Source organism: Aquarana catesbeiana, linkage group LG05 (genome assembly GCF_042186555.1).
Source record: "Aquarana catesbeiana isolate 2022-GZ linkage group LG05, ASM4218655v1, whole genome shotgun sequence".
Classification (NCBI taxonomy): Eukaryota; Metazoa; Chordata; class Amphibia; order Anura; family Ranidae; genus Aquarana; species Aquarana catesbeiana.
This window is the reverse complement of record NC_133328.1, coordinates 159,358,066-159,380,486: the sequence shown is the minus strand read 5'-3', so window position 1 is coordinate 159,380,486 and position 22,421 is coordinate 159,358,066. Positions and strand designations below refer to the sequence as shown.

The 22,421-nt window shown below is 43.5% G+C and overlaps 1 protein-coding gene across 1 annotated transcript in view; it reads right to left on the bottom strand.

The window, feature by feature from the left end:
• STT3B (STT3 oligosaccharyltransferase complex catalytic subunit B) overlaps positions 1-22,421 on the bottom strand; it is a 255,397-nt gene that overhangs the window by 21,362 nt on the left and 211,614 nt on the right. The window contains exons 11-12 of the mRNA XM_073630289.1: positions 9,252-9,439; positions 5,005-5,176 (exon numbers count right to left, since the gene is read on the bottom strand). Of these exons, the coding sequence (XP_073486390.1) occupies positions 5,005-5,176; positions 9,252-9,439 (360 nt within the window). The remainder of the gene's footprint in view (positions 1-5,004; positions 5,177-9,251; positions 9,440-22,421) is intronic.

Genomic DNA, 22,421 nt, shown 5'->3' with positions numbered 1-22,421 from the left:
AGCCTCCTGAGATTGGTGTTTGTCGATTTGCCGGGCATAAACCCCGTCTGGACAATATCCACCAATGTACAAATGATTCCCGACAGTCTCTTTGCTAAAACCTTTGTTAGGATTTTCAAATCCATGTTTAATAGAGCGATCGCTCTATATGATGAACAGTCTAGAGGGTCCTTACCAGGCTTGGGAAGTAGGATCATATACGCATCTAACAGACACAGGTAATTTCTGACTTTGCTTACAGTGTGCTAATAGTGCTGTGAGTCTGGGTGCTAACGGATCAGCATAAGTCTTGTAAAAGTTTGCTGGAAACCCGTCTGGGCCCAACGCTTTATTAGGAGGAAATGTAAAAATCGCTGACATCACCTCTTTATTAGAGATGTCCGCCTCTAAGACCTCCCTGTCCGTGTCAGATAGTCTAGGAAGAGGGAGTCCCCCCCAACAAGTCCTCCAAGGCTGAGTGGTCATATTGTTGAATGGGAGTATATAGGGTCAAAAAATAGTCCCGAAACTCAGACATTATGTCACTTGGATCTCTGGCCAATTTCCCGTCCCTACCTTTGACAACTGGGATGTTTGCTAGTTGGTGAGAGTCTGCCACCAGCGTGGCCAGTAGCTTCCCATTTTTATCTCCCTCCATAAACAGTGATTCTGACTTATGCTTTGACTCAGTATGTGCCAGATTATTGAAATGCAGGTTGAGCAACCTCTGAGCCTCCAACAATGCCACATAGGAGGAATCCGAGGGACATTTGGCATTGTTCTCCGTGCATTCCCTTTCCTGCAACTGTTTAACCTCAGCATTTTGTTCTTACCCTTTCCTTTTTTATGGCAGAAATACTATCACCTCTAATTACCACCTTAAATGCATTCCACACCATTGAAGGGTCCGCAGATCCCTCATTTGATTTCCAGTAATTTGTAATCGAGTCCCCAAGCAGAGTAGTGATCCGATCATTCTGCAGCCAACCCGGCGAAAGTCTCTACCCCACTGTCGTCCCCCCCCCCCCCGAGGGAAGAGCCAGCGAGACAGAAAGTGGGTTGTGATCAAACAACCCCCCGCAAGGTACTCAACTTCTTTCAAATATGACAACATTACCAGACTACCAAATGCAAGGTCTATCCTTGCCGAAGAGCGGTGTATCTGTGAAATATGTGAGAAACACTGAGCAGTGGGGTTTTTCGACCTCCAAATTTCTGTGAGTCCTGCCATGGTTACCCTAAGATCCACCGAACCAGACCTACCCAAATTCGAGGATTCCAACGCCCCCAAGGTGGCGATGAAGTCCCCCATGATTAACTTCGGAAGAGGAGCATGAGGCGCCAGTTTGATCAACATATCATATAAACATTGTACATTAAAAGGAGGCGGCAGATATACATTTACTAATAGCACTTTACTGGAGCAAATATCTAATATTAAGGCCACATATCTTCCCCCCGAATCTGATATCACTTGGTGGACTGTGCATGGAACAGATTTACTTATAAGTATGGACACGCCCCTTGCATAAGTGGAGTAGGTGGCGTGAAAAGCCCGCTGAATCCATGGCCTTCGCAAGGCAAGTATCTTACTTCCATCCAAGTGTGTCTCCTGTAAGAGAATAACATGTGGCCTAACCTGTCTGAGATATTGGAACACCGATGCCCTCTTAAACTTACTATTCAGGCCACGGATGTTCCATGAAACCAGTTTAATAGGATTAGCCATAGTCGTTCGTCAAGACATCTGCCCCGTACGGGCCTATACATGCCCTCCAGCAACCCATATATATGAACTGTGAAGCTAGGAGCCCCCATATTACTAACCGAGAGCAGAGAACTGAGCAAATAGCAACCCCAGTATAAATACTTAAATACCAAAACCCCCCTGCCATTATACCAGAAAAAACAAAAACAAAGCCTGGTATGTAGCTTTCAGTCCCAAACTGAATCAACTTCCCAACTAAAAAAAAAAAAAATGAAAAAAACACAGGGAAGAGTAAATTACATTTAGAAAGTCAACCTTCTGTGCGAGTGTCCAGCAGAAATTGTATTACCTTCCTGCGTCTTACGTATAACTCCGCATCTTGTAACATTAAAAGGAGCATGAAGCTAATGAGCAACAACACATAAAAAATAAAAAATAAAAGATAAAACATAGACCTTAAAGACCCAAAAGAGTTGAAACACTTGAATGCACACTTATGAGCATCTAAAGTTTGTAAACCACACTGATGCAAGGCCCTCTAGTGGTATTCCTGTGGATACACTTCTCATGATCAATGTCTCCATGTTGAAGGCACAGACACCAGTGTTCTTCACCACTCGGATTGACTCAAAAGTTAGACATCACCAACTCAAATATGAGTAACAAAAAAAAATAAAATAAATAAAAAATGAAAAAACAGCATCCCAGGAAAAATAAAACTTGTAAGAAGAGGTTCTTAAATCAGGAGCTGTTCTTCACTTCCCAAGCAAGTGTATACATGTAACTTGAATACTTAGTCACACTGCCGCAATCCTCACAGGTTCCTATCCATCCAATCACAGGCTTCACTCGGCGTATCAATGAATTTGACCGCACCGTTATGTTGAATCCTCAGTTTGCTGGGATAAAGCATACTGTACTGTATATTTTTCTCTCTCAACCGTTTCCTCACATCATTAAAAGAGCGCCTTTTCCTCTGGGTCTCTGCTGAAAAGTCGGGAAACAGCATCACCTTAGCATTCTCAAACTTTAATTCAGGAGGTTTTCTTGAAGCAGCCAGAATTCTGTTGCGATCTCTATAGTTCAGAAACCATAACAGAAATGGTCTAGGGTAATCCCCTGGCGGGCGCCTGCCTGTGGGCACCCGATGTGCACGTTCCACCACATATGTTGGGGGGAGCTCTCCAAGATCAAGCAATTGCTTAAAAAACTGTTCTGCAAATGAAGTAGTTTGAGAACCCTCAGCCCCCTCTGGCAGGCCGACCACCCGTACATTATTCCTCCTCTGCCGGTCTTCCGCGTCGTCTGCTCTGCTTTGCAGCGACTTCACCATGGCATACAATTCTGTTAAGTGATTTCCCTGAGAGTGAGACAAATCCTCCACTTCAGAAATTCTATCCTCAGCCACAGTAAGTCTGCCCCTTATCTTGTCCAGGCCATGTCTAATCAAAGTGCACTCTATAGTAAGATGGTCTATGCTCACCATGACTGCCGCCTTGCTTGCTGCTATAGCTTCCAGGATAGGTCTGGTTATTGCATCTTGTGGTGTCACTGGAACCGGAGCATCTGCCGGGGACTCATCTAAATCCCCTATATTAGCCCCAGGGGCCAGAGACGCCATCCTCTGTGTTTGAAAACTCTCCTGATGAGTACAGCAAGGAGGATGTAAGATGGCGGCATCAGGGTTCGTGGCAGAGCCTCGTGCAGCGCAGGACCTGCGTTGACTCTTCCCAGCCCTTGCAGCACCTTTTGTCATGACCGGACTGCGATCCTCATAGTCCGGTACTGATGTACCGAATATCAGGGAAATTTACTCCAGGTACACGGATGAAATAGCAGGAGAGATGCGGAGCTCACCGGGAACACGTCCTGCTTCCTTCACATCTGGCCACGCCCCCTATGCATTCATCCTCTTATATTAAGCGCCGAAAGAATAATGGTAGAGAGCGAACACACGAGAGAGAGAGCGAGCAAGAGGTGGGAGAGAGCGAGCAACAGGCGAGCGAGAGCGCGAGAGACCACTTAAAGTCCAAATCTTTTTCTGACACTTGTTTAAGGTAAAAATCAATATTTTTTGCTAGAAAATTACTTCCAAACATTATATATATTTTAGCAGAGACCCCAGGGAATAAAATGTCAATGGCTGCAATATTTTATGTCTTTCAAACGCAATTTTTGGGGAAAAAACACACTTTAATGATTAAAAAAAGAAACAGTAAAGTTAGCGCAATTTTTTTGTTTTAATGTGAAAAATGATGTTACGCCACGAGAGAATCGTGATCCATCTTCTAAGCAAAAAAATTGTGATTCTCATTTTAGCCAGAATCGTGCAGCTCTACAAGATGGGGGAGTTCAAGTAGCAGGGGATATCAGAGCTGGGTATGAGGAAGAGCAAGTGAAGGCTGTCCAGCTGGTAGGGTTGGCCCCCAAATCAAGCGAAGTAAGCTGACAGATTATTTTGCATACATCAGCCCAAAATGGGCGGAGTAAAGTTCGGTCCCAAAAATGTGCATTAGTGATCCCACATCCTGCTGGCAACACCAGCATGAGTTAGGAACTTGCAGGATTTGTTTATGGGCAGGTATGTGATACCATCTTATAAAAATAATGAAAAAGCTCTCTGTATCTGAGGTTTGGTAAATGTGATGCATACTTTGGATTCCTATTTGAAAATATAATTGGGGGGGACATAGTCATCAGGCAGGGAAATGAGCAACTTATAGAACACCCAGAGCAGATATCGAAGGGGGAAGTGGCCTCTTGTATTGTTTGGGAGGTGGTAAAGACCTAAAGAAATACCAGATTTGAAATGCAGTTAGGGGATCCAGTGGAGGCAATAGCAGGGCTTGGATCTTTGTGTGGTCAAATCAGTCTAGTTTGAAATAAAGTGCTCAATTTTGACCCTGCATGCCTCCTTAAGACGCCAAAGTTGTTTACTGTCTGATCTGGAAGGGAAATCCAGGTATCCCATCACTGGGGAAAGAGGCGAAGTCGCAAGAGAGATCCTCAAGGTCAGAAAGGTCCTATGCAAGACCAAGAGTAAAAAGTATTTTTTTTTTTTATATTGTATGCAGTAGCCTATAAGGGTGATTTTACATGAAAAGTGTGAAAAAGTTAAAATCCCCAAGTGCCTTGAGTAGCAGATCCAATTTTTTTTTGTAGAAAAAGCCTTGATTATGGTCAGACACTCTCCTAATATCCCTTTCCGTATATTAACACACATATTGGGGCATGGTATTTTTTTCCCATTTGTTGGGTATTACTTATATAGGTAGTAAACATTCTATTTATCTTGGTTCACACTATTCAGTTCTTACCAGTGCTATATGACTGTTATTCCATGTATTGTTATCTACCAACGTCGTCCGATTTGCCATTCCTGCTATTTGGTAGCCATAATCCCACCATGACATGACTCGGGCATGCTCATCTGTGTTCTGTCTTAGCCAGTAGTAAGCTTCTCTGAAGTCATCCAAGATGTTTCTGGTTCTGAAATAAGACCGATGATGTCAAAGCACTGTAATGGAATAATGTATCCTTCCTAAAATATCAGCACACCCACCAAACGAACAAGTGTTTACATTGTGCAGCTGCAGTCAAAAGAATCTGAGCGATTAAAGCACAGGTCCGAGATGCTTATACAAAATAAATATTGCTAAGAAAACATCAAAAGGTAATTGCAATAATTTTTTCTGCAGAAGGTTAGGAATTGCAAGTGGTCATTGCATGTAAATAGGAAGAATGGCGATATTCCCTATAGCAGCCAGATTTTATAACGTGTCAAATACTGTGAAAGTGTTGCAGGTCGCCAAGTCTTCATTTGGGCACAGTAAGCCCATCTATAGAGAGGAAATGTAGCCTTATTTTTTCTGGCACGGGGTGCATTTTGTGAACATATGATTTTCCCCACAGAGAAAGTAACAACGTTTACGAAATAACTCATACGACACTATGTACAGCAGAGCAATCAGCCACTAGTCTGATGAGCACTGTCTTGTATCTATGGGAAGCTTAGCCATATACAAGTAAGAAGCTTAAAGCAGAATACTTGGGAGGACAAAACTCTCAGTAAGAGCTCTTATTTATAAAATATAGAACCCTATATTGTAACATTATATAAGCAGTATACGTTTAGGTGATTGCAAATGTAAAAAAAAATATATATATATATTTTAAACCAAAAACATGTTATACTTGCCTGCTCTGTGCAAAACCATTGCACAGAGCAGCCCCAATCCTCATCTTCTGAGGTCTCCCACTGACGCTCCTGGCTCCTCCAGCACACTGAGTGGCCACCATAGCAAGCCGCTTGTCCAAAGGCACACAGGGCAGGGCTTGGCTTTGTCCCTAGATCCCTCCTCACTGGCTGTGAATGACAGCAGCATTAGCCAATGGCTCCTGCTGCTGTCTCTGAACCTAGCAGGAGAGGACAGGGGAGCTGCACTCAGGTTTTTGTTTTTTTTTTTACCTCAAAGTGGTTGTAAGCCCTCTCCTATACCCAGTGAAGGGAACAGCCTCAGAAGATACACAATGATGAAACAAATCTCCCTACATAAGTTTTACATGTATATCTGCAGTCTATCCCTTTTTACATTCTTTAGAAAGTGCACATGGTGTTACAAATCTCTCTTCCTCATTCAGCAGTGGGTGTGGAGTCTGGCCATAACACGGTGTGTGAGATGATTGGAGGAAAGGGACACACCTCCCTTCACAAATGCAGAGGAATAGACAAGCTCTCTGCTTATCCATCTCTAAGTTCCCTTCCAGACAAAAATTTCCAGCTGCTTTTATCTCCTGTGTCTGAACTTGTAAGAAGTTATCATGCGGATAACAGAGGAATGGAGCAGCAGAAAGACAGCACTCAGAGCTTTGGAGAGAGAGAAGTAAACACTACAGATATATGCGCCCAGGTCAAATTTCGTAAATGGGGTTTAAAACCACTTTAATGTAAAGAATGCATTAAGATAAAAATCATTCAGCCTATAGAATCACTTTAAAAGAAACAGTTCAGGATATGTGAATATACAATACACATAAATGATTCCTTTCTATTAGATGACGGGGGCTGCATAAGGCAAATGCCACTAAGAAAAAAAAAAAAATATATGCAAATGTTCAGTGTTCAGATGTTTTGGCATTTGAATAATACAGGCCATGTCACATGATATAAAATTAGGTGGCAATATAACCAGTATAAAATAATTCTATAGTTCTTTTACGTTTGGCCATACATATGTATGTTATCAGGTAATTAGTTCTATCAGTGTGTAGCAATGAGTTTTTACATACTTTAGCATTTTACACAATCATGGCAACTACCAATCTTAAAGTGATTGTAAAGGAAAAAAACAAAAAAAAAACAAAAACATCTCCTGGCTCCTCCTCTGTCCAGTGCCCTCACGGGAATGTCCGCTCCTGAGTCCCGCTGCTCCATCCACTGACACAGACCGTGGACCCCCCCCCCCCCCCCCCCCGGTCACTGGCTTTGATTGACCCGCACTCGCTGCCAATGGCTCTCGGTGCCCCATAGCAAAGCTAGTGAGACATGGAAGTGAGGGGAGAGAAGAGCTGCAGACGTGCACAGGTAAATGTTTAAAGGTAAAAAACGTGTAAGCTTTAGAACCACTTTAAAGAAAGCTCACACTTGGTTTATTTTCTCCATTTCTCTTGTCAGCTCTTGTTTAATAACTTTTTAAAATTTGTTCAGACTGACCAAAAACAATGCAAACTCTAAGTGGCTGAATGCTTTATCTCAGTGGTCACAACTCAGCAAGGGTGCCGACTGTACAGCCTGTTATATAGAAAGCAACATGGAAAACAAAATTTACAAAACTGATGAAAACATGGAACAAGTAAAAGTTGTGCTTAAGCTTTGCATGGTTTTCCTACACCACACGGAAATGCGCTGACTTCCACCAACATGCGCAAAGTGCTATTAATTCTTAATAGTACCCCCCAAGCAACTAGCAAACATGGGTACCATGTGGTTTGGTGCGGCATAGGGGTGCAACGGATCAAAAATCTCACGGATCGGATCGATCCTCGGATCAGAGTCACGGATCGGATCGATCCTCGGATCAGCATAAAAAAAAACAAAAAAAAAAAAAAACAAAAAAAAAAACAACACACAAATCTTGTTACACCCACCGGAGTTTTAGATTTAAAAGCCATTTTCAACACAAAACCGAGCTTATATGCATAAATACAGTATTTGTGCATATAAGCTCAGTTTTGTGTTGAAAATGGCTTTTAAATTTAAAACTCCGGTGGGTGTAACAAGATGTCCGCTTGCCCCCTTCTCACTCTATCATTATTGTAGTGTGCAGGAGTGTGGGGTGTAGCAAGATGGCGGCGACGAAATGTCACTTCCTGTCGAGACAGCGGCCACTTCTGGGTGTACCAAGATGGCCGCCGCTCCGGAGCTAGGCCGAAGCCGGGGCCTTTCCTATGGCTGAGGCCCGAAAAGTGCTCCGCGGATCGCGGGTGTGCCGATCCGCGGAGGGTGATCCGTACGGATCACGGATCGGCAACGATCCGTTGCACCCCTAGTGCGGCATGATTTTTAAATCATGCCTGCAGTACTTTTTGGGTGTTTGCTTGGACGCACTTTTATGGCGTGAACCAACCCTAATCTCTATTTCTCTATCAGAAAAGGAAAATCTCAGGGGTCAGTTTACACCCCTGATATTTAACAAAAGCCCCACTACTATTGGAAATTAAAAAAAAAAAAATTTAAAACCAGAAAGTAACACCTTATTCAACAGGCTGGTCAGCGTCAAGAAGCAGCAGGTTTCTGCTGAAAACAGGGACTGATAAGTGGTCCCTGATGCACAATGTCTGCATTAATGGTTGCTCATTTCGCCCTGTATGCATGTAACCACTCAGACGTGTGGCTACATACATATAGCTGCAGCGCCTGTCAATGATTTGTACAGGTTGTTGCCTGCAGCAGTACGCAAATATCTACGACTACCACATGCAGAAATATGCTCCTCCTTGGCACAGCAAGACCCATTACAGCCAAGTGAATAAGACCCAAAAACACCCCTACTACCCCCACACACAAATAACACCTATACAAATGTAAATGTGGCAATGCATCACAAGGCTTTTTTTTTTTTTACATTCAATGAACTACATGCACAGTAGCACACTGGGATGTGTTGCCATGCAGAGTAATACGCTGTTCTGCAATATAATGTATGGCAGCATCATTTTATCGCAATACACACGGCATTGTGGATTGGGCGTTACCAAAATGCAATGCATAGGTGTGAAGCAAACCTTCAGATTTTTTGCAAAAGTCGCTTATAGTTTTGCGCATGTTTTGATTTTCAGTTTCGCAAAAAAGGCACAAATGAAAGTGTACAAATATTTTTTTATTGGTTTTCTAAGGGGATGGGTTTGTGTGCGCAAATAATGATTTTAGTATATTAAATTATCAAAAATATAATTTTGATAAACCTTTGCACAACTATCCTATAACATCAACAGTTTTGAAAGACTTCATGCATGCGTTGTTTTCTACCACAACCACATAAGCACAATGAGCGCTATTTCTTACCCGTCATGATTGTATGATGCAAGTACGACACTGGGGCTGGAGTAGGCATTGCTAGTTACCCATGTACAGTGTACAGCAAACATCATCAAGAGCATCAGCATGAGCATGGTGACTATACTCTTAATATTGGGCCCCAGACCTTCCTCAGTCTTCTCCTGCTCGGACACGGGCTTCTTCACTTTACCAGCCTGGAAGGACACAGAAAGAATTAGCTGCAGGGTTGCCAAAGAACTGTGCCAGCAGAAACGGTGCCAACAAGGAAGCAGCATCTGAAAGTCTACTAATTATAAATAATACATGTCAATGTCTTTTTAGGTCAAAGCTTGGGTTTTATTTGATCGATGAGAATACCACCCAGCTCTAATTCAGCCTGAAAATTTTGAGAAGCAGCACAAATTACATATTTCAAAAGGCCTAAAGAACAGTCTGCTTCTCTAATAATGCAGTTTGTGGTTACAGAAGAAAAAAAAAAAAAAAAAAAAAAAATCAATTTTTTCCACAGTAAAATATCTTTCTACAAACTGGAATCGCTGTGTGCTTCGTTATAAGACCAACACTGAGCCAGCTGTTAAAAGGGAATGTCCCCTGCCAAAATACTTTTTTCCTTTTTAAATGATATACACATTTGTATAAAGTGAGCCAACGTGATTTATTTTAAGTGTAATCCTTTAGATATAAGAAAAACTTTGATCCAAGCCATGATAGCAGAGCTCACCTCTTCTACACTTGTAAGTTACAATAAGGCTACTGTCACACTGGGGCGGGTGTCGGCGGTAAAGCGGCACTATTCGCCCGCTAGTGAGGCGCTTTTAACCCCCGCTAGCAGCCGAAAAAGGGTTAAAATCGCCCACAAAGCGCAGCGGTGCTTTCCCGGCACTTTCCCGGCACTGTCCCATTGATTTCAATGGGCAGGGGCGCTTTAGGAGAGGTGTGTACACCGCTGCAAAGATGCTGCTTGCAGGACTTTTTTTACCGTCCTACAAGTGCACCGCTCCAGTGTGAAAGCACTTGGGCTTTCACATTGGAGAGCCTCTTTACAGGTGCTATGCAGGCACCATTTTTAGCGCTGTAGCACCTCAGTGTGAAAGTAGCCTAAAGGTTTAGGCAGTGCTGGGGGTCTAAAGAGACTGCCATTACGCAGCCTAATCTAAGCTATTAATGTGTCACATAAATATTACATTTCCGCTATATGTTGTCATGTGTAGTCTCCCCAACCTTATAGTTGACAATACAGCTAAAGATAATTAAAACCACAGTATGAATGTCAAATAAATATCAGAAATTGAGGCTGCATTTAAAAGCAGTAAGCATTTCACATCAGTCTTTATTTGTTGGGCATTTACACCAAATTAAAGTGGACATGTTGGTATATATAAAATACATCACTGAGTATTTAAAAGTCAATTTTTTTTTTTTTTTAGTACAACTAGTACCAGCATCTGCACACCAGAAATCAGACTAAGATTAAAAGAGAAGCTCGGGATTAGAAAAAAAACAAACATTCATACTCACCTAGGTCTCCCCTTCCCCACCCCTAAGACCCAGAACTGAGTGATCAAAGACTGCTCAGTTATTGGTCTTCAGTGAGCAGAGAGCCGGTGACCGTCACCAGCTCCCTGTTCTGCCCCTCCAGTGCTTACTGGAGTGTCGGGCTGTGGAGGGGGGCAGGAACTGCTGGTGCAAGCATCTGGGTGGATTCAGACACTGCGTGATGTCAGCCGACAGTGGACTTTAGCTCGCTGTTTGGCTGAAAATGGGTCACAGGAATACAGAACTAAAGTAGTGTCAAAAGAGCACAGTGGCTAAGTGGTTAGCACTTCTAACTGGCAGCACCATTGTCATCCGTTCGAATCCCAACCACGGCACCACCTGCATGAAGTTTGCATGCTCTCCCTGTGCCTGTGTGGGTTTCCTCTGGGTACTCTGGCTTTCTCCCACACGCCAAATTCATGCTGGTAGGTTAATTGGCTCCTGTCTAAATTGGCCCCAGCATGTGTATGTTTGAATAATTAGGGATCTTCGACTGTAAGCTCTTCGAGGGCAGGGATATGAATGTATCATAAATGTAAAGCGATGTGTAAATTGACGGCGCAATATAAGTACCTGTTCTAAATAAAAATAAAAAAGAAGAGCTTTGGCCTTACTTCTCCTTTAAGAGAACCTGCATGGCACGACCACTAAGTGTAACCTGGAGTATGAAGAGAGAACAACTAGTTCCGATTCTCCGCAGATCATGTTGCTATTATCTCTGAACACCAAGGGCAATACAAATGACTTCACAGGGCATAATCGGTTGGAAAAGAAGAAATAATTAGAACAGCTCTAACGAGCTGGGTCATCCGATTCCTCCTGTATTGCATTGTATTGTAACTGTACTGTTTGCCCTAACATAAAGTGCTGAGCAAACTGTTGGCGCTATATAAAGCCTGTATATTAGTAACCATTAATAGTCCACAAAACCTACAAATAACTATTCAGGCATAGAAGCAACTCAATTTATAGACAAGGGCCAGTTAAACCACTCTTGGTGTATGTTAACTCCCACATACGAATTACAGCATCTCTTCAGTATTATTTATAACAGATCTCCTGATAAACAGACTGTTCAGAAACAAATCTCACAGTAGAGACAAGCAACTGTTCATTACAGCACACTAAATGGAGGATTTGACAGTTCACACATGGGAGGCTACCTGACAGGCTTTGCTCCACTGCAGAGTGCTGTCATCCTACAAGGTCTCAGGCACTAGGAATTGGAAAGGATATATTTAGGCAATTAAGGAGAAGACCTTTGGTGCAATAATGTTGATTCACAGTCCAGTAATCTGCTTTAAGGTGGGAAAGGAGCCCAAAACCGAACAGCAGGATCACACATCTACCACTGTTTGTACAGCTGGGCAGGTGGGAGAGAATCTGAATATTGGTTATACAAAATTAGAAAGATTTTTGTAACAGCTCATATGTATGCTCTTCACTTGTTTTAATTTAAATGAGCAACTCCAGACAACAAGTAAAATTGATCACAGAATTATAAAAATCAATCAGATATGGTTATGCAGGAAACACTGGCAAAGTGCCTAAAGTCAAATGGTCCACCCAATGTATTTTTAAAGGAGATTTGTCACAAGAGAAATAAGTGATCCAATGCTTTCTGAAATAAAATCAGAATAAAGGAACTACTTACAAAATAATACAAGATTTTAAACAGATAGTGCCACATCCCCATAATAATATATAAAAAAAAAAAGCGAACTAGACTGGTATTTTTGAGATAAAAAAAAAAAAAACAGTTTTCCATATTTCCATATATCTAAACAGTATGAATATTCAAACATCATTGTGATAAAGCAATATATTGGGTCATAAATAACCGATTCCTTGTGGCCCGAGGCATTTCATGGACATTATCCACTTCTTCAGGAGCCGTCAATATGCTTATTGAACAAAATAATCTAAACAAAAACAAATTTTGTTAAAAATTCATCATCCCAGTTTACTTTTATTAGAGTGACACCTCTGAACATATGCTCAATCAGTCATTTATGACACCATGTATTGCTTTATCACAATAAGGGTTTAAATATTTGTACTATATTTGGATAGTCTTATGAAATGTTGTGGAACAATAAGGAAAACATTAAACAAACTGTTTTTAGATAAATGTTGTGCATCAAAAGTCCCATTCTAGTGTACCTCTTTGTTTGATATATTTACTTACATACTTATTCTGGGTCATTAACCACTTGCTGCCCAAGGTACCTAAATGCCATTTCTAATTTTACCATGAAATATAGGTTATCCCTTAAAAGGAAAATTGTAATGGTTTAGGGTCTATTTAATTTTGTATAATCGAACACGTTTCTCAACTGATATATTATATGTGTTTAACTATTTATTTAAAAGTCCTGTATTACAAATGAAGAGAACTCGGCTTGTACCCTCTTTTAGCAGCAACTTTCAGATCTCACTTCTGACAAATGGCTTCAAAAGTCATCCTCACTCAGCAAAGCCAAAATAAGGTAATACATCTAAATATTTTATAGGTAGGCCTGCAAACCTATCCCCTGCCCCCAAATCTGATATCCCATTTTAGAAATGGGCTCAAAGCATTCCCTAAAAGTCTGCACAGAGCTTAAAATTATTGTAAAGTCTTGTTTTTGTGTTCTATAAAATAACAAACATGTTATACTTACCTACTCTGTGCAGTGGATTTGCACAGAGCAGCCCGGATCCTTCTCTTCTCGAGTGCCTCTTCCTATTGAATGCCCCCATAGCAAACAGCTTGCTATGGGGGCACCCGAGCAGCAGCTCCGTGTGTCCATTCAGACAAGGAGCTGAGGTTTGGCCACACCCCCTCTTAGTCCTCCCACTGACACCAACGATGGGGCACTATTCTTGCCACTGACACCAACGATGGAGCACTAGTCCTTCCATCAACACCAACAATGGGGCACTAATCCTCCCACTTACATCAACGATGGGGCACTATTCCTTTTACTGACACCAATGATGGGACACTATTTCTTCCACTGACACCAATAAGGGGACATTATTCATTCCGCTAAAGTTGTGGTATTGTTTACTTCCACTGACCACAGTCCGGCCCCTTTAACCACTTAGTAACCGGCCCATAGCCGAATGACTGCTACAGGGCGGTTTGTTAACTCTGGGAGGGCTTACAGTGATGTCCTCCCAGAGAATCGTACCCACGCGCCCCCCGGGGCATGCACACAGGAACATCCATGCTCGCCGGGTTCACGGGACCCGGCGCAACACGGATCGCGGTAAAGGGCCAATGACAGCGGCCCTTTACCACGTGATCGCTCCGTCCAATAACGGAGCGATCACAAATGTCAACAAAGACAGTCAAGCAGGGTCATCACAAGTCCATCACTCTCCTCACACCGATGCAGCGTGAGAGGAGAGGAGAGGAATCGTGTGCCAAACTGAGTTTTATTTTATTTAGCAATGCCACAACAGTGCCACCTCTGTGCCACCAGAGCCACTACAGTGCACACCAGAGCCACCAGAGCTCATCTGCGCCCCTGCAGTGTCACATCAGTGCCACATGTACCCACCAGTGCCACCAGAGCCACACAAGTGGCGCCTGTGTGCCCACCAGTGCCACTACAGTACACACCTGCGCCCATTAGTGTCGCCTGTGCCCATCAGTGCTCATCTGCGCCACTGCAGTGTCACATCAGTGCCGCCTGTGCCCACCAGTGCCGCCTGTGTGCTAATCAGTGCCACCAGAGCCACACTAGTGCCCACCAGGGCCGCTTCACCAGCCACCAGTACAGCAAAAAAATATTTTACTAGCAAGGAGGCCTACCAGCTTCTAAGCATGACCGATGAGAGTAGCGGGGAGCTCTCAGAGTCTCACTCCGATTCGGCCTATGAACCCGCTACAAGCAGCGGGTCCGATACAGAATCGGAAGAGGAATGTGCGCCCCTGAAAAGGTGTTCTGGCGTGGAGCAGCAGCCTACTACAAACATTGCAGAGCCGTCCACCTTGAGAGCAGAGCCACTACAACAAAGGCCAGGCACCAGTAGGGACAGGGGTCATGCCAGCCTTCCCTATGCCCTTCAAAACCCCCTGTGGCTTTCCCCTAATTCCGGAGCAGCAAATATCCCCCTTTCACCACGGGGTACATCTACACCTTCCTGGTGTACGAAGGGAAGGACTCCCAACTGCATCCCCCTGAATGCCCAGAGTACATCGGAGCCAGCGGAAGAGTGGTCTGGGAGCTTGTCTATCCACTCCTTGGAAAGGGATACCATCTTTATGTGGATAACTTTTATACTAGCTTGCCCCTCTTCCGCAATCTTCACCGGAGAGACACCCCAGCATGTGGTACAGTAAGAGCCAAGAGAAAGGGCTTCCCACAAAAACTCATCAAAGAAAGGCTACGATGAGGGGAGACGGCATCTTTGCGGAACCAGGAGCTATTGGCGGTCAAGTGGAGGGACAGATGAAACGTCCACATGGTCACGACAATCCATAATGACACCTACGTGGAAGTCTCCAGAAGAAACGGCCCAATCCAGAAACCAGCTTGTGTTTATGACTATAAATTTGTTTATGGGGGGAGTGGACTTCAACGATCAGATGATTGAACCCTACCTTCCCAAAAGAAAATCCCGCCACCGGTATAAAAAAAGTGTCCATTTTTTCAGTTTGGCCATGTATAACACTTATGTTATATACCAAAAATCTACAGAGAACCCCCGTATCCTATCTGCACTACCAAGAAGAAGTTATTTCTGCCCTTTTGTACCCTGAAAGCCCACCAGAAACGATTCACTCGGATTCCGTGAGCAGACTTCACGAACGCTACTTTCCTGACAAAATGCACCCCCCCCCCCCATGAAACAGCCCACAGACATCAGAAGAAATGCCGGGTGTGCTCCAGAGGAGGAATTAGAAGAGACACCACGTATTATTGTCCCGATTGTCCTTCCCAACCAGGCCTCTCTATAGGTGAACGTTTCCATCGTTACCATACTTCTCTACATTATTAGGGAAGTATGGTAAACGTAATTCTAATTTCCTGTCATTTTCTACCACATCCCTTATGCCACTGCACTGAACTGTACATACCTCTGCCTTCTCCGGAACCGTCTCTGGCCTGTTATACGACCAAGCTTCTGCCCAACGCCAAACATACTTCTGCCTTCTCCGGAACTGACCCTGGCCTGTTATACGACCACACTTCTGCCTAACGCTAAACTGTACCTACCTCTGCCTGCTCTGGAACAGACCCTGGACTTTTTGACCACGTTTTTTGCTTGCCTCTTAGATTGATCTTTTACCCTGCTATGCTAGTGGGAACACAGGGGTCTCACATATGTGAAGGGCTCCAGAATTGTTTTTCTGGATGAAGAAAACTAATTTTTTAGTTTTCTCATTACCGGATTAGGGTCTGGAGACTCGGAGGCTTCAAAGAGATTTGGGTGGGAGAAGCCTTTACCCCTGTCCCCATTCTTTTCTGGCCTGCTACTTGGACCATGTTCCTGCTTACTACCAGGACCAATATTTTGGCACTGCTGGCAACGTCTATGAAGGGGCTACTTCAATGTTGGGCCTCTGTATGTGGCCAGGCTGTGTAAAAGTCTCACACATGTGTTATCGCCATACTCAGGAGGAGCAACAGAATATATTCTGGGGTTTCATTTGTGGAATATACATGCCGTGTGAGAGAAATAACCTGTTATAATGACAATTTGGTATGAAAAAATTTAAAATAAAAAAAAAATCTTCATTTTGCAAAGAATTGTGGGAAAAAATGACACCTTCAAAAAACGAACTATACCTCTTACTAACCACCTTGGAATGTCTACTTTCCAAAAAGGGGTCATTTGGGGGGTATTTGTACTTTACTGGCTTGTTAGGGTCTCAAGAAATGAGATAGGCTGTCAGTACATCAGGTGTGATCAAATTGATACATTTTCAGTGATTGGCACCATAGCTTGTAGACCCTATAACTTTCATACAGACTAAATAATATCCACTAATTTGGGTTATTGTTACCAATGATATGTAGCAGTATACATTTTTGGCCAAATTTATGAAGGAAAATTACTTATTTGCAAAAATCTTTAATAGCAATGAAGAAAAATGCATTTTTTTTAATTTTTTTTTTTACAAAATTTTCTGTCTTTTTCATTTATAGCACAAAAAATAAAAAACCCAGGAGGTGATTAAATACCACCAAAAGAAATCTCTATTTGTGTGAAAAAAAGGACGAAAATTTCATATGGGTACAGTGTTGCATGACTGAGTAATTGTCATTCAAATTGTGAGAGCACTGAAAGCTGAAAATTGGTCTGGTTAAGTGGGTTTAGGTGCCCAGTGGTCAAGTGGTTAAAGTCTGAAGGACAGTAAACTGGCCCCTTGTTTAGAAAGTTTGGAGACTCCTGATCTAGACCATCTGAGAAAGGACATAAGGCACGCAATGAACACACTTCACATGTAGCAGATGGCTTTTTTTTTAGCAAGACTGTCCTTTCACTTTAGGTCCACTGCCCTTATATGACCATCACTTAAATGCATGCACGTGCTTGGCATTCCTTTTGTATACCAACACGCTAATGTCAATGTCTGCCTGTGAAGATGAAGCAGCCAGGGGACCCAGCATGCACGCTGTCAGCCCGGCAACAAACATGTTAAATCGAGCTCATCAGATGTGGTGTTGTCCTTTCCAAACAAAGCATGAGCAGCCAGTTGTTCCCAGGTGGTGTCTTGGCAGACTATTGCTCATAATGTAACACTTACACAGCAGCAGGCAATCTAGCATCCACCCTGCTGAGTGGCAACCAGCATGGAAAATAATCTGACATTGAAAACGATAATTGTATAATCAAACTGTTATCCCCCGCATTCACTGCCTAGCCAAGTGCTTTCATTTTGTTCAGCAATTAAAAGTAGGGGGAAAAAAAAAAAAGTAGTCTGAATTGTGATTGTCTGCACTTCATTACCCAAGTTCTTGTAGAGGTGGTTACACAATTCAGAGATTAAACACTGCTCGCTACTTCACCTCTATTACAGCTAGCTGCACTTATGTGGAAAAAACAATGAATCACTGGCAAATAGAAACCTGCAGCAAAGGGGCATTCTTCTGAGATTTTAAATAGTGAGGAAATAGCTGCTTTTCTTTATGACTAGATATTTAATGGCTCTGGCTCATATAAAACTATTAGCATCATTTTCTCAGCAAGGAAGAATCATACTATAGTCGTACTTGTAATGTCGTCTATATTTAGCTTTGTTGCGGCATCTTTAAAAGCACAGGCGCGGTGTAAAAAATAAATGTTATGGGCAGATTTAAACTTATCATATATTGAACATTTATATGCAGAATTTTCCTACAATGAAACCACTTGAGAAAACGTATGATAAATGCAGGGAGGTTATCAGCTCAATTTACATTCAAACCTTGACTTTTACCATTTAGATGAGACCTTGGGTCCTTTCACACGGGCAGTCCGCCCAGCGGACTCAGTTTTGCTCAGCAGATCGATCAATCCACTGAGCAGGCTGATGACAGGTCCGTCTCCGCTAACTGTGCGGAAACAGACCTGTCAGAGCCCCACTCTCCTCTATGGGGAGATAGGATGAAAACGGTCCGCACTAGACGGATGGAAAATGGGGTCACCTGATCGGCCATGTGAGTGAAAGGGGCCTAACTCACATACATTCCTCCTATAAATTTCTACTGACCCACTTCTATGATTGGAAACAGGTGTATAGGCACTTCCACCTTGAACCCCAGTTCACACTGCCGCAACTTGAGAGTTCAAAGTCACATGACAAGTCACGCCCCACTAACGGCAATGGAACCGTTCTAATCTGTGCGACAAGTCGTTCCGATTTAGAAAAAGGTTCTTGCTCTACTTTTTGGCTTATAACAGTCCCCCCCCAGTGCTCAGAGTCTGAGGCTGCTGACACCTCTAACACACATGGATCACGGGAAGGATGATTGGCACTCGGGATAGCATCCAAAAATAACTATCCTTTTTTTTAAATCGCATGTACAATCACTGTAAAACAGCCAATGCACCTCAGCCATCAGGCCTTAACCACTTAAGCCCCAGAACGTTTTACGGCCTTAATGACCAGGCCATTTTTTGTGACACAGCACTACTTTATTTTAAAGAGGAAGTAAAGCCTGAATTACTTACCTGAGATCGAAGCCCCGGCATCGGCCCTCGTTCGCCTCCTCTGATGCCACCATCTATCCCAGAGTGACTTCCGGGTATTGCGGCTCCGGCGCTGTGACTGGCCGGAGCCGCGATGACGTCACTCCCACGCATGGGCGCTGGTGCCACCACTAACGGCATGATCGCCGTTAGAAACAGCACGCTCAGTGCACCTGCACCCGAAAAAGAAAAAAAAAAAATTCTAATTTCTTCATCAATTTAGGACAATATGTATTCTGCTTCACTTGGATACATTTTTAGATGCCATCCTGAGTGTCGACCAATTTTTTTTTTTTTACTAGTAATGGCAGCGATCTGCGATTTTTATCGGGACTGACATTATGGCAGACACGGTGGACAATTTTGACACATTTTTGGGACCATTTGCATTTTTACAGCAATGAGTGCTATAAAAATGCATTGATTACTGTAAAAATGTCACTGGCAGGGAAGGGGTTAACACTAGGGGGCAATCAAGGGATTGTGTTCCCTAGTGTGTTTTCTAACTGAAGGGGGGGAGGGGAATATGTAGGGGAATAGACAGATCGCTGTTCATACTTTGTATGAACAGACGATCTGTCACTTCTCCCCTCAGAGAGCCGAGAACTGTGTTTACACACACAGATCCCAGGGTTCTCTGTGTGGCCCGGGCGATCGCGGGAGCCTGGCAGTGATCGCGACCGCCGGGCACTCGCATCGGCTCTGTGGGTGAGCAGGGGGCACGCATGCACCTAGAGGCCACAGGGCGAAGCAACGTTACATGACGTTGTTTCACCCAGCTGTGCCATTCTGCGGCAGTACAACTGTAGCAGCTGGTCGGCAAGTGCTTAAAGAGGAAAAAAAAAAAAAAAAAAAATTAAAAGAACACCTACTAATCCTGACAGAATCTTGTGTCCAGATGACTTCCTGTGCTCTGTGCCTCTGCTGATTGTTAGCATCTTCTATTGTTCCCAGCTCTTTGTGAAATGCAAAACACTCGCCCTGATGTTTTTGAGAACAGGAGAGGGGGAAGGAGTTCTGTTGTCCCATTCTAGAATGACAACACTCATGTGCCTCCATAAAATGAGATACAGTAAGGCGGATCCACTGCCTTGGAGTCCGCCAGCTTAGTGGGAGATCTCTCCGTTGATCTCTGCTGAGCCGGCGGATGACAGGTCCCTCTCTGCTCACTGAGCGGGGAGGGGTTTGTTGAGCGCTGCTAGTTACTATGGAGAGATTGGCCGAAAATGGACAGCATGTCCGTTTTCATCAGCAGATCTCACCCGATCCGATAGGGATGGATGCCAACATAGGGGCATCCGTCTGATTTTAGCAGATCGGACTGGGTCGCTCCATAGACTAGCATGGAGCGCCCGTTCAGGTCCGCCGTCAAAACTGACAGGTGGACCTGAACGGTCCGACAGTGTGAAATGGGCCTAAGTGAGCGCTGTCACCCTGATATATTATATACACACACACACACTCCCTAATCTGTATTAAAAAACCCTAGCATCTCCCCCCCCCAGATATTTTGTATCAAAGAACATTAAAACACTGCACATGTATATATATAAAAATTTAAACATATATAATTTTTTATTTTATTCCCCCCCCCCCCCCCCCCCCACATTATCCTGCCTCAGTACTCTTCTCAATAGCCCCCAGCCGTGATGCACGCCAAGAACCGTCTCAAAAGGCGTTCCCCAAATATCAAATGCCTTTATAGATAAATGTCATTTTAAAGGACTGGACGTTCCAAAGCAAACTGCTTTTGCACGCAGACCACCCTAGGTGACACCTACATGCAATGCTGAGCCTCCACGATTGAAAGAACTGAAAATCAATGAATAACTGGGTGGGCCAGGGATAGTAAGGGTGGGGAGGAAAGTCCTTGAAGATGCTGGATATCCTCCACCCAGGAACAGAGGCAAGTTCTGACTTGCTGCAGCTTCTATTGCACAATGTGAGAAATTCAGTGTTCGGTGGAACCAGAGTGCCCCACCTCCCATTTCCTTAGGTGTTATACTATGTCACAGTGAATGAGCCTGCCTAAAAAAAAAATATATATAAATTATTAGAAAATTGAAAATACTTAAATGACTCAAAATTGATTTTTAAGACCTCTTTCACAACAAGCCACCCGCGCGTCAGCGGTAAAGTGGCGCTATTTTTAGTGCCGTTTTAGCGGCACTATTCGGTTGCTAGCAGGGCGGTTTTAACCCCCCACTATGGGCCAAAAAGGGGTTAAATCCGCTTGCAAAATGCAGGTGATATGGCAGCGCTGCCCCATTGTTTTCAATGGACATGAGTGGTGTATTCACCGCTGCAAATAAGCTGCTGGCAGGACTTTTTGTGACGCCCTGCCAGCGCAGCGGCCCAGTGTGAAAGCACTCGAGCTTTCACACTGGGTTTGCAGCTGAGGCTTTTTTCAGGCGCTATTTTTAGTGCTGTAGCGCCTGAAAAACGCCTCCAGTGTGAAAGGGGTCTAAAGCTGAAATCCATGAAAAGCAAATAAGGCCAGCCTCGAACTGAGCGGTTTTCCTGATCAACACAGTCACTGTTGATGGGGGAATCTCTCTGCGGAGCCATTGTGGTCCTGCCGGGAAAACACAGTGGTTATTACTTGCGGCTATAACAGCTGCTAGCAATAATCGCATTTAAAATCCGACAGGCTGGTGGTACCCAAGTTGATCAATCAACTTGGATACATTCAGGCTGCCCATACATGATTCGAATCTCGGTCAGTTCCTGCTGAACTGGCCGAGATTCAAACAGTCTATGGCCGGCTTAAGTGGCATGTGTATTCTTACGTGAATATTGGTGTGCTTTACGTATTTCTTCCAGATCTGTGCACTAATCCAGTGTAGAAACTTTGCCTCTGTGCAGAAGTTTCCGGTAATAAAGACCTGTCACTGCTGCTCCCTTTGGGCAGAGTAACTAGTCTCGTTCCCCCCCCCTTCTGTAGTTAATAGGGTCACTAGGGTCACTGATTTTTTTACATATTATATATATTTATATGGGTTTGTAAAGGCATTTGGTGAACACAAAAGTAGATAGAAACTTATGTGGAGGGACATCATTTTTTTGCTGCAGCCTTCTGCCAGGACAGGCAAAGTTTTTTTTTTTATCTCCTCTTTTCTCCTAATTTCTCCTTCTGTCACAGATGAAGTGACTAAACATTTTTCTAGCATGCTTCTTTATCACAGAGCTACAAAACTGCCCAAGGTTATATGGTGGTTAGGTAGCCATTCTAGATACAAACTGTAATGTCGCATACACACGATCGGAAATTCGCCCAGCAAAAGACCGATGAGAGCTTTTGGTCGGAAAATGCGACCGTGTGTATGCTCCATCGGTCTTTTGCTGGCAGAATTCCAGCCAGCAAAAGATTGGGAGCAGGTTCTCAATTTTTCAGTCGGAAAAAGTGCCTAGCCGAAAATGCGATCGTCTGCACAAATTCCGACGTGCAAAATTACTACGCATCCTCGACAA